The sequence below is a fragment of the Cucumis melo genome, chromosome 9 (genome assembly GCF_025177605.1).
Source record: "Cucumis melo cultivar AY chromosome 9, USDA_Cmelo_AY_1.0, whole genome shotgun sequence".
Classification (NCBI taxonomy): Eukaryota; Viridiplantae; Streptophyta; class Magnoliopsida; order Cucurbitales; family Cucurbitaceae; genus Cucumis; species Cucumis melo.
The window spans coordinates 7,180,737-7,195,616 of record NC_066865.1 but is presented as its reverse complement, the minus strand read 5'-3'; the positions used below and the strand labels follow the sequence as shown (position 1 = coordinate 7,195,616).

Here is a 14,880-nt window from a genome sequence, read left to right as displayed (position 1 = left end):
TATTTTTCATGGTCTCAATGAATAAAGATGTTCGGCAAAGGTCGCTACTAGTTCAGGTTCTTGATAGGAGAGATTGTTCGTCCTCCATTAGGTGATGCCTTTGAATGACTTTGGAAATGGGAGGACTCACTCATTCGGTCTATGCTAATTAATAGTATGGAACCTCATATTGGTAAGCCTCTACTGTACACAACCTCTATAAAAGATTTATGGGATACAACTCAGACTCTTTACTCAAAGCGTCAGAATGTCTCTAGATTGTATATATTGAGAAAACAGGTCCTTAATTGCAAGCAAAGGACCCTGGACGTGACTTTCTATTTCAATAAGCTCTATTTCTTTGGCAAGAGATGGGTTTTTGTAGGGAGACAGTTTGGGACACGTCAAATGACGGTATACAATATGCTAAACTTGAAAAGGCTGACCGTATTTATGATTTCCTTGTAGAGCTTAATCCCAATTTTGATACTGTTTGTTGTCATATACTCGGACAGAGACCTTTTCCCTCCCTAATGGAAGTGTGTTTTGAAGTCCGTCTTGAAGAAAACCGTACTAATGTCATGGGTGTACTGACTACCCCTGCATTGAATCTGCTGGCTTTAGTGCCCGATCCTCGACTCATGATAATAACAAGAATAATGGGAAACCGATCTCTATTTGTGAGCACTACAAGAAATAGTGGCACATCAAGGATCAATGTTGGAAACTCCATGGCCATCCCCTAGGAGGTAAGAAAATGGTCCTTCAATGAGGAACAGAACTATGCGTGTGCTCACGTTAGTGAGACTACCACTACCAGCACCTCTCGATCAGCTGGCTCTATTACAAGCTAGACCAAGACTCCTACTCTGAGTTCAATTACTCAGTCAAGTATGCCTTAATACCTTAGGTTTATCGGTCAGGTATGCCTCAGTCCCTTGGGCTTATTAGTGTTGATGGGAAGAATCTTTGGATTTTAAACTTACAGGCTACAAATTCCTTGACAAGTTCTTCGGAGCACTTTATCTCTTATGCCCCTGTGCAAGTAATGAAAAATTCTTGATTGCCAATGGCCCTTTAGCCTCGATTCCTAGCAAAGGATAAATAGTTAATTCCCTTTGACGGTCTTGCTTTCTAAAATGTTCTCTATGTGCCTAAACTTTCTTACAATTTGCTATCTATCAGCAATATCACTCATGAACTGCACTGTAAAGCTATCTTCTTACCTGAATCTGTTTGTTTTCAAGACATGAGCTCGGGGAGGACATTAGCACTATTCGACATAGTGGGGGACTTTACATTCTTGATGAATATAACTACGATTGTAGTATTTCTAGGGCTAGTTTACTGTTTTCTATTTTAGCACTTCTGAACATGATTGTATGTTGTGGCATTTACGGTTGGGCCATCCAAACTTTAATTATATGAAATATTTGTTTTTCCATCTATTTTCTAAAATTGATGTCTCCTCTCTATCTTGTGATGTGTGTAGGCACACGAGTTTTGGTGAACAATCCCTTTAGAGGTTAGAAATTCATTAAGGTTGTGGTTTTGGAATTCCTGTCCATTATCACTCCAAAAAATTGCAATTTTATATTGAATCTTGTTTCAATAGTGTGGTAGAAGTTTTGGAAAACAGAGAAAACCTCATATTTATCTGTGATAAGGAAGACCTAGGTAAGACGGATATGATCATCAATAAAAGTTACAAACCATCGTTTCCCAAAAGAGGTAGTGACTTTGGATGGACTCCAAACGTCATTAGGAATAATGGTGAAAGGTTGAGTGGGTTTATATGGTTGTGAGGGAAAGGAAATCGGATATACTTCTTACATTTCTCTAAATGTCTTTTTAGATTAGTTGTATCATTTCTTTTCGAATCACAGCATATGTAGTCCCACAATACTTACGAGCAACCCTAGGATATTTAGGATTGCATCCTTCTACCTTTATAAAATGTTCTCAAGCTAATGAAGGTGATTTAATAGGTTCTTTTTCCTAATAATCTTATTGGATTAAAACAACTTTATTTTAAAGTCTCGTCTAGAATGATAAGTCATTCTATGAAAATAAAATTAAACACAACTTATAATTTGAAAGATGATAGCCACCAAAAACAATCAAAATTTTAAAAATTAAACATTAACATATAATCTGTTTGTGGGAAGTGCTTTTCTGCTTACAATCTGTTTGGTTGTGGAGAAAATGAAGGAAACTAATGAACAGGAGATGCCCTTCTCGTTTTTTTCTTCTTTGTTGTGTTTGGGTTTCTGTATTTGGATCTGTTTTGTTTTTCTTCAAGTAGTTTGTTTCTTTTTAGGTGTGGATTTTAAGAACAAGCTACTTAAGGTTGGTGAGAAAAGATTGAAGTTCACAATCTGGGATACTGGTAATGAATAAGCTTTAAAGGATTCTTTTATCCGCCTCTTTTGTGGTTCAATTTATGGAGATTTTTACTTCAATTAACTAATTTTTTAGTTTTGGCTCAAAACTGTTTCTGTTTTGTTTCCTTTCTAAAAGATTTATGAAGAAAAAAGTGTGTACAAATTCATTGAAATCTCAGTTTGTTTCACTCCTTCCAATATCAATTCCTTTGCTTTTCACTTCATACGAATTGGTTTTGAACTTGTTTAAGCTTTGGTTTCTTGCAGCTGGAAAAGAGAGATTCAGAACATTAACAAGCTCTTACTATAGAGGTGCCCAAGGGGATCATTCTTGGCATGCTTCAAACTTTGATATCATCCATCAAAACTTGATGCTAAGAATGTTTCAGTGGCATTTTGTTGTCTTCTCAGCCAATACTTTTTTTCTGGGTTTGTTCATTTATCTTGAAATGCTCTAGTTTTATCTCGAACCGAAATGGTCAACAATTGGTGTGGGTGGGGGGAATATTAGTTGATTCAAATTAGAGTTTCATTACAACCCAAAACAGCAGTTTCAAATGGTTTTGTTCAACATTTTGAATCAGTACGTTCAATAGAGTTATGTTAATTATCTCGTTGAGTCTATGATGCCACATGGAGAGAAACATTCACAAACTTAACCGTTTGACCCAATAGATTAGGTTATGGTAACCAAACCAAGGGTTATCATAACTCTTGTTTTAGGGTTAATCATGACACCACTTCTCTCTCTCTCCTTCTTCAACCCTTCCTCCAAACATATGTTATGTTAAAACTAGGTTTATCATAATACAAGTTTTATCATAACATTAATCTTCCATAACTCAACCCTTCCCCCAAACGGCACCTTACTATCTGATAAAAGTAATAGCAGTTAGTCGAGCAATATATATTTTCATATATATTTTGAAAGACTTCCAAGCAATAATACTTCAAATTATTACAAAGAACAAGTACATAAACAGCTAATAGATGGTACAAAATCCTTTTTCATACAAACTTGATTTTAATAAATCAATCCTATCAACCAGCAAAAAAAAAAAAAAAAAAATTCCTTTTGCATCTCCTACATTTTTTAAAAAATTTAAAATCCCACCAACAATCTTCAAATAGTTGGAGGGTTTAACCATTCAAAAACCCATTCAAATTTACATTCAAGCAACCGTCTTCTCTTAAAAAAAAACCAAAAAAACCAAAAAAAAAACACCAAAGAATCAGAAAAAAATTTAGAAATGGGTTCCAAATCTCAATTGTCCCTTGAAAACTTCAACAAAGAACAAGAGCTTCAACATATAACAAATTGCGAGAATTTCAACAGAGAATGAACGGCAAGGCAAACTTCTTCGGAAGAAGAAGAGACGTTAGAAAGAGAGAGAGACGCAAGACAGCAATGAAGGCGATAAAGGCATTCAGTCTAACCTAATGATGGGTGAACCAAAAACCAAACTAAGCCGAAGTTCAGTATTATTACATTTATTAACCAGTCCAAAAACCGAATCGGTGCAATTTTTTACCCCCCTAATAAATATGCAAATTTACTTGGAACCTTTTACGAATTTAAAAATATTTAAAATCACCACTTTCACTCTAAACATAACAAAAATCAATTTGAATCCAATACTAATAACAATATCGTTCAAACTTTTATGAATTTCAGAAAGCAAAAACAGCAAAACTGTCCCTATCCACTAATTCAACCATCAAAATAAGAAAGAAAAAAAAAAAAAAAAAACAAACAAACAAACAAAAGTGTCCCCATCTCACTTCAAAATTAGGTTAAGTTATACTGTTTTTTAGCTAAAAGTTCTGGTAGTAATTTTAGAACCATAAAATGTATACAAATAGTCCAGTAAAACAAGATGTTTGCAAACTATTGCAAGTTTTTGCACAGATGCATCTATTTCCTCCTGTTTATGGTACCAAAAATACACACATCTAATGGAAACATAAAGGCATTACAAACACTACACTGAAATGATTTGCTTCTGGTCCTTCTACATCATCAGTTTGATCTCCATAAATTCCTACGAAGAAAAAATTACTCAACGATTTCGGAAGTCAACACCGAGTTTGCCCTTTCAACATACTGTAAAAGTATAATTACATGAGAAAGAACACAACAATTAAGGGTTAGCTTGTTACTATCTGATCAACATGAGAGCTTCACATATACACCTATCACTTCAAAAATACCATTTTAGCTGCATGTTACAGAAACAAACAAATTAAAAGCGACTAAGATTCGATATCTAAGTATGTGCAGGCATAAGATAAACAGGAGTGCTTCAGCTTCAAAGGTGAAAAATCGGTATCATCAATTGCATCTCAAGAAGAGGGTTTTTTAGATTTTTTCTTAGCTGTTCTGGCTATAGCATCACAAATCTCTTTTTTTCTTTTGTTGTTACTGTTGATGTTATTGCTGTTTGTATGGTTTTGGTTGTTGCCACCACCTGTGCTCGCGGAGCTCTTGGCATGAACTTCAAGGGCATCTTTAACAAAAAACTTTAACCTCCATAAGGTAGATTCACTCTACATGATACAACAATAAACTTGATTAATCATTGTCATAGACAAATATAAGGCACACGAGGAGTGCGAAGGAAGGTACCTGTGCATCGATATCAAGATCCACCTCCTCAGCAGTAGCCTGGAAACTTGGGTTATTTTCAGCTACAATCTCTAACGCTTTGCTGATATCTTCTGGAGACAATTTGGTGAGGGCTGCTCCAAGCTTTCTCTTTTCTTCAGTAGATATTTTTCTGAACCACACAATGATAGTATCAGTATACTCCATCTATGGAGTGCAAGTGATCTTCTAATGTCACAAAGCACATCAATCCCATAAATTGCCCATCCTCAACCGCAAAATAGAAAGGTGTTTAGGGGAGGTGGAGAAGAATCCTACCGAAATTTGGTTACTCATATTTCTTTGTGGGCTTTGATTTCAGAGACCATTTGTAACTATTCTATAGGGCACTATTTCATATAGTTGGAGTCCCTTCTTGAGCAGGCAGCAACCTTTTTTCTTTTTTACTATGCCTATGTATTTTTTTTATTGTTTGCTCAATGAAAGTTGTGGTTTGTTTTTTTTTTTTTTTTTTCCTGATATCCGTGAGTGTCTGAGCCAGCTTACGCACACCTCGACTAATCTCACGAAACAACCCGCTTGACCTTACAACATTTAGGTGTCAAGAAAACTCGTAGGAAATTAATTCCTAGGTAGGTGGCCACCACGGATTGAATCCATGATTTCTTAGTTAGTTATTGAGACTATGTCTTCCTTTTTACCACTAGGCCAAATCATGATGGTTGGTTTTTATATATTAAAAAGGGAGAAAATGGAATTACATATGATTGGTAAAAGTTATTTATTTGGGGCACACAACACACGCCACTCAAATGCCGAATTCTGAATATGCTATAGGCGAATGTGATGCATTTATATTGATGCATGGTACCAGAATACTAGTTCAAAAGCCAAAATTTGAAACGAGAAGAGTGAGAGCAAACCTGCAGTTCTGCACAACCAGTTCTCGAAGCTCTTCCAGTTGCATATCTACCTCATAAATCTGAAAATAGTTCATAACCCATGCTTAAACAGTCTATTGTGTTTCCCATATAAGGTAATAGAAAGAACAAGAAGTAGGCCATCTCTAAACAAACTCTCTCTAAGTTGGACACCCAACCTCATTACTTATGTCCCTAGCCATTTTTGCTTGAGCAGCCTCCTGAGCAAGCTGCATGTCCAACAGTGCTTCTGCTTCCTCGTCCTCCCGTCTCTTTTCCTGGAAGGTGAGGTCTTTAGAACTTCAAGTATATTTTTTAACATTTCCTTTGAACAAATGAAACCATGTTGGCACCACCAATTGATTAAGGAACTTTGATCCATTCAAGAACCATTCTCAAAAATAACAACTTACCTCTTCAGTGACTTTAGGCAGAAGTTGAAGCCATTTTTCTTCAAACTTTGCGAGCAAAGTCTTGGCCATCACGTGAACATCACTTCTCTCATCATTATATTTCATTGCATTCTTGAAGACCAATCTCACGTCAGAACATATCTCTCTCACATTCTTATATCCAGTACCATCCTTAGCCTCCATTTGATTTTTTATTGTACTGAAGTCCATTGGCTTGTCAATAACCTAATAAATACAGTACAGTACATATGTTACCTGAAGGATTACAGAACCAGAGCACATACCAAAGATGCTAAAATATGCACATGCCCGTCACACCTAATTGCAGAAGAAGCTACATTCGTAAATACACTCGTGTCATTTAAACATTTTTTATGTAAATGTCTGCATATTGAATGTTCATCTTAGATAGAATAGAAAACACAACCTATAAGACAAAGGCATGAAATTAGTGCAATCTAGACAAACCACTGGAGAAATACACACAAAAAAGGTGATGCAAGCATGAAAGATGAGCCTCCTCTTAGTCTTTTAGGACAAACAAAAGACGCAACATCATGCCTTAAACATTATAAATACAGCCAAGCCTCCTCTAATCAATTTCTCTTTAAATCTTCATTTGAAGAAATCTATAGTAGTGCTTAAACTCAGTGGGTAGTCCAGCCTAACTTGGGAGAAAGATTTATGAAAGTGATGTGAAATCCATACATCTTATTAGATAGGGATATAGACCTCACCTCATAATAATCATGTAATCCAAGACCTTCCACATCCACTGGCTGCATAAAAGGCCAGGCCCACTTATGCTGTGATATCTGAAAGTTGATGCAGAAATATAAAGACCATATGTCCAACTGTGGGAGCTATAGCTTTACAAATTTCAAATAACCCAATTCCAAGAAGTTAATAAGATATTAACATGTCATCAAAGTTGGTTAATTGTAGGGTGTGTTTGGAATACATTTAAGTGTTTAATTTACAAAATAAGTCATCTTGGACCAAATTTCAATGTTCGACAACCATTCAAATAGCTTTTGAGGTGTATTTTAAACGGTTTTTATCAAAAGTGTTTAAATAAAAATGAGCTTTTTTAAAAACATTTTTTCTCTAATCAATCCAAATGGGCCCGTAAACAATATAGGTTTAATTAAGGATGCATTCAAGGCCAACAGAAATATTTATGCTGACAAAGACATTAATCTTGGAGGACTAATTTAGTGGAAGAAGTCCACTTGTATGGTTGTATGAATTTCTCAAGGAACAACCAGAAAGGTTCAATATCAGAAAGGCACCCGATCATGAGACAGCATGCAAACAGGAAAGAACACAAACAATTATTGACAGAAATTGAAAAAAGATGGCAGCAAGTCTGTAACCTGACGCAATATTGTCCCAAACTGCCGCATGAGTTCTTGCATTCTCTTTGCGGCTGCAGCTTCTCTGCGAGCCGCTTCTTGCTGCTGCTTTTTAATACTTGGAACATGTCTTTCCTTATCTTTATCCTTTACAATAGAGCTGCCTTTACTACCATTTGGTTGCTTCTTTTTCAGCGTCAAATAGAATTGTTCTATCTCATTCACATTTTGCTCAAGCTGCAAGCATAGAAGAAAGCTCAAGATTTGAAACTAACAATTTGACGAGAAAAAAGATAACTACTTTGGAAGGTTACTTTTTAATCCTTATAGTTTGGGGAAGTGGAGTGATTATATTTGACATCTGAACAAAAAAATCTTGTGATCCAGCTGAACTACTATAAAATTTTACATAACATTGCTATCGTAAAATTTGAAACTGGTCTCTCAAGTCATTTCATTGTCCAAATTTTGATCAAGATGTGAGTCTACGAGGTGATGAATTAAATGATGGTATCTGTCATTGTGGGATAAATTGTACACACGTGATGAATAGGAGTCTTTCCTCCACTAAATTATATCCCTTTCGCTTCACTTGTCATGTTTGTGAATTAAGTAGCCTGTCATACCATCTCCTTTCATATATTTATATAAGCTAATCTCAATGAAAAAAATGAAAAAAAAATGCAAGGACATACCAAAGACTAAGCGAGGGAGCACCCTATAAAAAGGGATCCAGTCAAGAAAACTAGGATGTGGTGAATGATTACAAAGGAGATTCATCACCAACACCCAAAGAGAGAACTTTTTTATATATAAGAAAATTTTCATTGATAAAATGAAATAAAGGGATAAACCCAAGCACCAGAAGGTGATCACAGAAAATAATGCTAATTAAAGACTAAATAAGAGAGACCACAGAGAGATATTAAATCTCACAAGGAACCAAACACTAGAAGACTCCCTCTTATTCCCCCTAAAAGTTCTATCCCCAAATACCCCACATCACAGCATACATCCCGACTTGGTTGTCATACCATCTGATCTTAAATTGTAACTTCTTTTTTTTAACGAGAAACAACTTTACAATGATAAGGAAGGAAATGACTCTCAAATAGTAATTAAATGTCTTAATCTCAATCATTAAAAATAAAAAGGACTTGAGAGACTATTTCAACCCATATTCAAAACTTCAAGGATTAAAAAGTTTCAAACACTAAGGACTACCAAAATAATTTTCCTAGGGACTTCATCTATTTTATGTAGATAATGGATATCAAACAGCCACACCCTTCACCCAGCCAGAAAATACTGGGTCTGCCGGACAGCTGTATGCCCCAACCCAACTATGAAATGTGCAATAAACCGAGCAAAAAGAAAAAATACACGTGCAGAACAATGAGGTTACAATATATCAGTGCTTTACCCTGTCAACCTTCAGGAAAATCTCATCGACTTGATGCCTAAAGCCATCCACTTCTGTATGAACAGTATCCCCCACAACAAAGTTTCTGCCATCTGCTACATCCATGGGATCAATCTAATTCTGTATAACAACATTTGGTGAATACGACAAACGCTACCTTGGAAATTGCCAAAATTAAACAAGAAGATAGACGATGTTCTTTAAGGTGTGAAATGTCTTGAAAATAATAGTTCTTTAAGATTTAAACCTAAAAATTAAAATAAAATGAGGCAAACCTTTTCTGTGAATTCTTTTAAAAGTAAATATGAAAATATATGATATTATGAGTAATAAGATCAACAAATTAGGACTATTACCATGGAAATAAAAAACAGCAATATAGTTTCTCAAGGAGCCCTCACTGCACAAAGAACCCTAGAATAGACAATAGATGGATAAGATAACCGAATAAGAAGCATCATAAACTATAGATATACAAAATAAAGTAGGAAACAATTGATTTGTGAAACAAAATGATGCACCTGGTTACGAATATAAGAACAAACTAAATTTTCCAATTATCCTTCTGTAGCAATAAACTTACTCCAACAAACAACAATGCAAAGAACCCCCAAATTAAATGGTATAACTACAAATATTGACCTAATTGAACCCAAAGAAAATTTTACAAACTAACCCAAAAAACAAAAACCTTTTCTACCACTAACTCATTCCTAAACCAACATAAAACTTTTCCATGACTTTTTTGTCATGTGCATTGACATTATTAACCTTCTCTACACAAATCTTCAACCATTTGATTTTCTCTCTTAAACCAACATCTTCAATGCTAATTACCAATATTCCACCAAAACATTTATTCTCAACAACATTTTGTCTTAGCATTGAATGATCTTGGATTATATCACCAATGGGACAAAAAAGTCGCTCTCAAACATTGAATCTCATTCCCTGCTCTCACATATTCGCTCAAAGTTTCAGGTGAAAATTCTTCTTGTTCTTCGTATTTGGTCAGATCGGTCTTCAGACAAAAGCAATTGGACTATAAGTACTCGTGTGTGATTTTTTTCTTTTCTTTTAATATTACTCATCGTCTAACAAAGTCATCATGATCATCGAGATTTTACTACACGATCGTGGTACATTTTGATGTAAGAATTATAACTAATTGTTGATAATCAATTAGTTAGCAATTAATTAGTTAAATCTTCTGTTTAAATTCTTGATTTCTAACGAACCTCTAGTTAGTTAGTTAGTTTTATTTTCTATTAAAAGTTTGTTATAATCGTCCAGCTTTATCCTTTGTATGAATAGGTCTTTTGACCTCTCTTTCAAATCAATAAAAAGATAAAAGAAATTATAGTATTCTTGAGTTTTGTTTACACCAATTGGTATCAGAGCGAAGATCCATCGCGCATTCTTTCTTGGATCATTTTTGTCATGGATGCAGAAGCCTCCTCTTCAACAAAAGCTATGGAAACCAGACTGACTAGTGTAGAGAAATCTGTAGGTGAAATTCAAGGCGAGTTAGGTGAAATCCGTTCTATGCGGGGGGAAATTTTACAGAACTTAAATATCAATTCTGAAACCAACAGAGAGTATGCTGAATTAGCTCCAAACAAAGGAAGTCAGATCCAAGAACGACAAGATTTGGGTAACGATAAAGCTGCCAACTTTAATTTTTCCCTAAATGAAGGCAAGAACCTTACAAGAAACCCAGGCAAACACAAGATTGTCGAAGATCCTTATCAAGAATTAAAGATGAAAACAGGCCAAAACCCAAGAAACCTATATCATGCAAGATTCTAACCTCAAGAACACCTTCAAAGAGGGTTTTCAATGCTGGATTCAGACTCTTCAAATGAGGGTGACATTTATTACCATCCTGTCCAAGGTAGAATGGGTCTAAATCAGAGGAGACATAACCTTAACATGAAAATACAAAATACAAAATGAAGATTGACCTACCTAGTTTTGATGGCAGGTTGGATACGGAAGAATTCTTAGATTGGGTTTCCAAGGTTGAAAATTTCTTTGAATATGCCAACATTCCTGATGATAAGAAGGTTAAGTTGGTGGCCTTCAAATTTCAAAGAGGTGCTTCAGCTTGGTGGGACCAATTAGAGACCAATCGTCGATACTAAGGCAAGACTCCATTAAGATCTTGGCTAGAACTTTTGAAGTTAATGAAGAAATGATTCCTTCCCATCAACTATCAACAACAGCTCTACAATCAATACCAACTTCACAAACAAGGGGACCGTTCCATCTTTAATTATACAAAGGAATTCCATCGCTTAGGGGCCTGAAACAACTTGTCGGAATCTGAATAACAACTAGTATCAAGATTTGTGCTATGCCTTCAAGATGAAGTTAAAGAAGTTGTCAAGTTACAACCTGTTGCCTACCTATCTGATGCAATCTCTTTAGCAAATACAATTGAAGAAGCTGCTGCTCCAAAAAACTTCAAAACCTATCAAGAGAGGCAGCCCTGGAATTGTCAACCAACACAACCACAACCTTTTCGAAGGAACCTCACGAACACTTCCTGGCAACAAAATGACAACACTACTCTTGACCTTCAACAATCAAAGACAGCAGATGGCGCTAAAAGACCAATTATTCCTAAAGCCAATGATACAATTCCAGTCAAGAGAGCTACTAATCCATTTCAAAGAACCATGCTTGGCAAATGCTACCGTTGTGAACAGCAAGGACATCTTTCCCAAGAGTGTCCTCACGAAAAACCATTGCTCTTCAAGATACCAATATGGGGGACGAATCTGATGACAACACTCCTTTAGATGACCTTGAATTTTTGGAACCCGATGATGGCGATCAGCTTTCTTGATTGCTTCAATGTGTTCTCATCACACCAAAAACTGAAACTCATTTTCAAAGACATTCCCTTTTCCAAACTAGATGCACAATCAATGAGAAAGTACGCCAAGTGGTCATTGACAGTGGAAGCACGGAAAACATTGTTTCCAGGAAGTTGATCAACATCCTCAATCTCACTGCCGAACCACACCCAACCCCTATAAGGTAAATTGGAAAACAAAGAAATGAGAGACTTCTCCATTGGTAACCTCTATCAAGATCAACTTGTATGTGATGTTTTAGAAATGGATGTTTGCCACTTACTTCTTGGCTGCCCTTGGCAGTATGACAATAACGTTATCCATAATGGCAGTGACAATACTTATGAATTCCCTTTTGGATGGGCAAGAAAGTTGTCCTTCCCCTTGGCACTTCTATCGCTCTACAAAAGGGAAATTGTCCGCTTACATTGGCATACCCAAGAGCATTGTTTCGGATTGGGAAATTTATCTCTTCTAATTCTTAAATTGAACTTCCCAGTACATGCTTTAGTCTAGGCTAAACATTCCACCCTTGGACCTTAAACTTCACATTAAACTATTAACAAGATGAGTATCCAAACTTAGTGCAAACTTAATGGGTCTTTTATATTAATATGTTCTTAGTCGCAATATCAATAATGTGAAAGATTTAGATCATTTAACAAACTCAACGTCAAATTAACGAGTCAATAACTTAAGAGATTACCCACACTTGTCCTAAACGATCTTAAGTGCGGTGAACAATGCTTCTTAGTTCTCTAAAGTCTCCAATTTTCCATTCAAACATTATGGATAATACCAAGTTCACGCTAAAACTAAATGGGTATTTAAGGACTATGAATGAACTCATTAAATTTGTCTAAAACCTTATTGATACCTTGTCAAAATCGTCTTGACCGCACATTAACAGCTTTCTAAATTCAAATTTAGTACCTAAAACCATTTTATGTTTCGAAACTTATAGAAGTAATACCCAAGCGAACTCTAAAGTTAATGGAAAGTCTATTTTCAACCCTTAACATTCAACTCTAGAACTCGAGTATCATGGATAATACAATTTAACACTTAGACTTAATGGGCATTCAAGAACTCTAGGAAAACTCAATGAAATTACTCCAAAACTTGTTAAGAACTTATCAAAGTACTCTTAACTTCAATGGACAACATCCTAATCACCTTCTAAGTTCAAAATCTAGCTTTCAACATCATGGGCTATTCAATATCAGCACTAGAATTATATGGTTATTCAAGAACTAAACCATTAAGTTTGAAATCTTACTCAAATTTTTGTCGAACTCCCAAAAATTCACTCATTCTCGGCTAGACGGTAGCTAAATCCTTCCAAGAACTTGTGAAAATCAAGTCGAAACTTAATGGGTAGTCGAAACTCTTCAAAATATACAACTAACATGAGAAAATCTTTACCCAGCTCTATTTCACATCCTAATAAGTCTCACCTTTACTAATCACCTAAATTTCGACAAAAAACTTATCGAGACAGCAACTAAACAACGCCACTACTCTTCAATCTAACACCAAAACGTGATAGAAACTAGTCGTTTGAAACCAAAGGCTACTGGGTAGTATAGATCTTCAATAAAAATAAAAAAAATAAAAAAAAAAACCCCACAAAACTCAACCGAACATTCCAAAACTGACCTCAACTTCCAAATTCGGCGAGACTAGCGATGGAAGAGGGTGGCACAGCACGACGCGGAGCAGCAACCAACGTGGTGCCTGACGGCTGGGCTACGGCTGGTCGGTGTGTGGCTCAACGAATCCGACGGCTGGAGCTCAACAACCGCTAACGGGGGTGGCGCGCGACGAACAACCGACGAGGCTGAGCTTGACGGCCGATGCGAGATAAATGGTGGTGGCTCGAAGATCGGCGGTGAAACGAGGCGTCGAGGTCGGCGTGAAGGAGAGGGAGAGAGGTTTCGGGCGCGAGAAATCTGGAGAGGGGAAGTCTTTTGTGTTTTCACGAAGAAGAAGTATCAGATTTTTCTTATTTTCCTTTTTTTTCATCAATTAAAAATTAATACTAATAATATGAAAATGACCTTATTGCCTCTCCCTTCAAATTAAAGTTACCTTTTTTACCTTAGTTTTCTTTCCAAGTTTTATTCTAAACTAAATTTGTTTAAATTTCTTTATTAAAACAATTCAACCTTATTGACAATTAGATTTAAATTTGTTTTTCACAACTTATGAAATATTAATATAAGAGGAGAATAGAACGCTAAATCGACTCTTGCCCCAAACTAGCTTTCTTACTCCTCCCTAAATGGTGAATTGGGGTTGGTGGCCTAACATCCTCACCAGATTAAATCCAACTATCAAATAACACGAAGTTTCAACTCAAAATCAATTAACAATAATAGATGTATCACATGTATCTTATAAACATTTTGAGGTCTCTTCATTTTTCCAATATGAGATCTTCGAAATGGTGCCTCTTCATGGGTTCATCATTTTTGGATTGAATCTTTTTTTAAAACCAAGTGGTCTAGGTTTTATGTGCTCTCATGCCATATTAGATAACATGGGACTCTAACTCAAAACCAATTGATAATGAGAGTAGTACCACATGTATCTTGTGAGGTCCATATTCTAACCTAACGTTACAGACCTCCACTGATAAAGCTACACCTAAAAGTAGTACCACATGTGAGGACCTAAAAGCTACACCTTCACTGATAGAGTAGTACCACATGTGAGGCCAAAACCTACCTTTTTAGGAGCAAAATAGCAAGGCAATATGTTTGCTTGATGAAACTTTATATGTAACCTTAAGAAACCAACCACAATTACAAAAAGAGTCAACCAAAACATTTAACTAAAGATGCAAATAATAAAACTACGGCAAAATTTTCAAAATTTGACCGAGTAATGGTATACTCATGAAAGCTTGTAGGATTGTACGATGTTTACATCCTAAAA

General features: G+C 35.7%; 1 protein-coding gene across 4 annotated transcripts; it reads right to left on the bottom strand.

The window, feature by feature from the left end:
• Positions 1-4,320: 4,320 nt before the first annotated feature.
• LOC103503303 (transcription factor GTE1) lies at positions 4,321-13,939 on the bottom strand. 4 transcript variants are annotated; one of them, XM_051090454.1, is made up of 13 exons: positions 13,600-13,939; positions 12,224-12,341; positions 11,048-12,117; positions 10,890-10,964; positions 9,436-9,493; positions 9,080-9,199; positions 7,678-7,893; positions 7,039-7,116; positions 6,302-6,526; positions 6,068-6,166; positions 5,892-5,950; positions 4,990-5,140; positions 4,321-4,910 (listed from the first exon to the last, which is right to left on the bottom strand). In XM_051090454.1, the coding sequence occupies exons 6-13, from the start codon at positions 9,182-9,184 to the stop codon at positions 4,707-4,709; spliced, it is 1,137 nt and encodes a 378-aa protein (XP_050946411.1). In that variant the 5' UTR covers positions 9,185-9,199; positions 9,436-9,493; positions 10,890-10,964; positions 11,048-12,117; positions 12,224-12,341; positions 13,600-13,939; the 3' UTR covers positions 4,321-4,706. The 4 variants fall into 4 exon arrangements, with proteins under 4 accessions (XP_050946411.1, XP_050946409.1, XP_008465663.3 ...); XM_051090452.1 differs by lacking the exon at positions 12,224-12,341 and having other exon boundaries at positions 11,048-11,404; positions 11,488-12,117; XM_008467441.3 differs by lacking the exons at positions 10,890-10,964; positions 11,048-12,117; positions 12,224-12,341.
• Between the last annotated feature and the right edge of the window lie 941 nt (positions 13,940-14,880).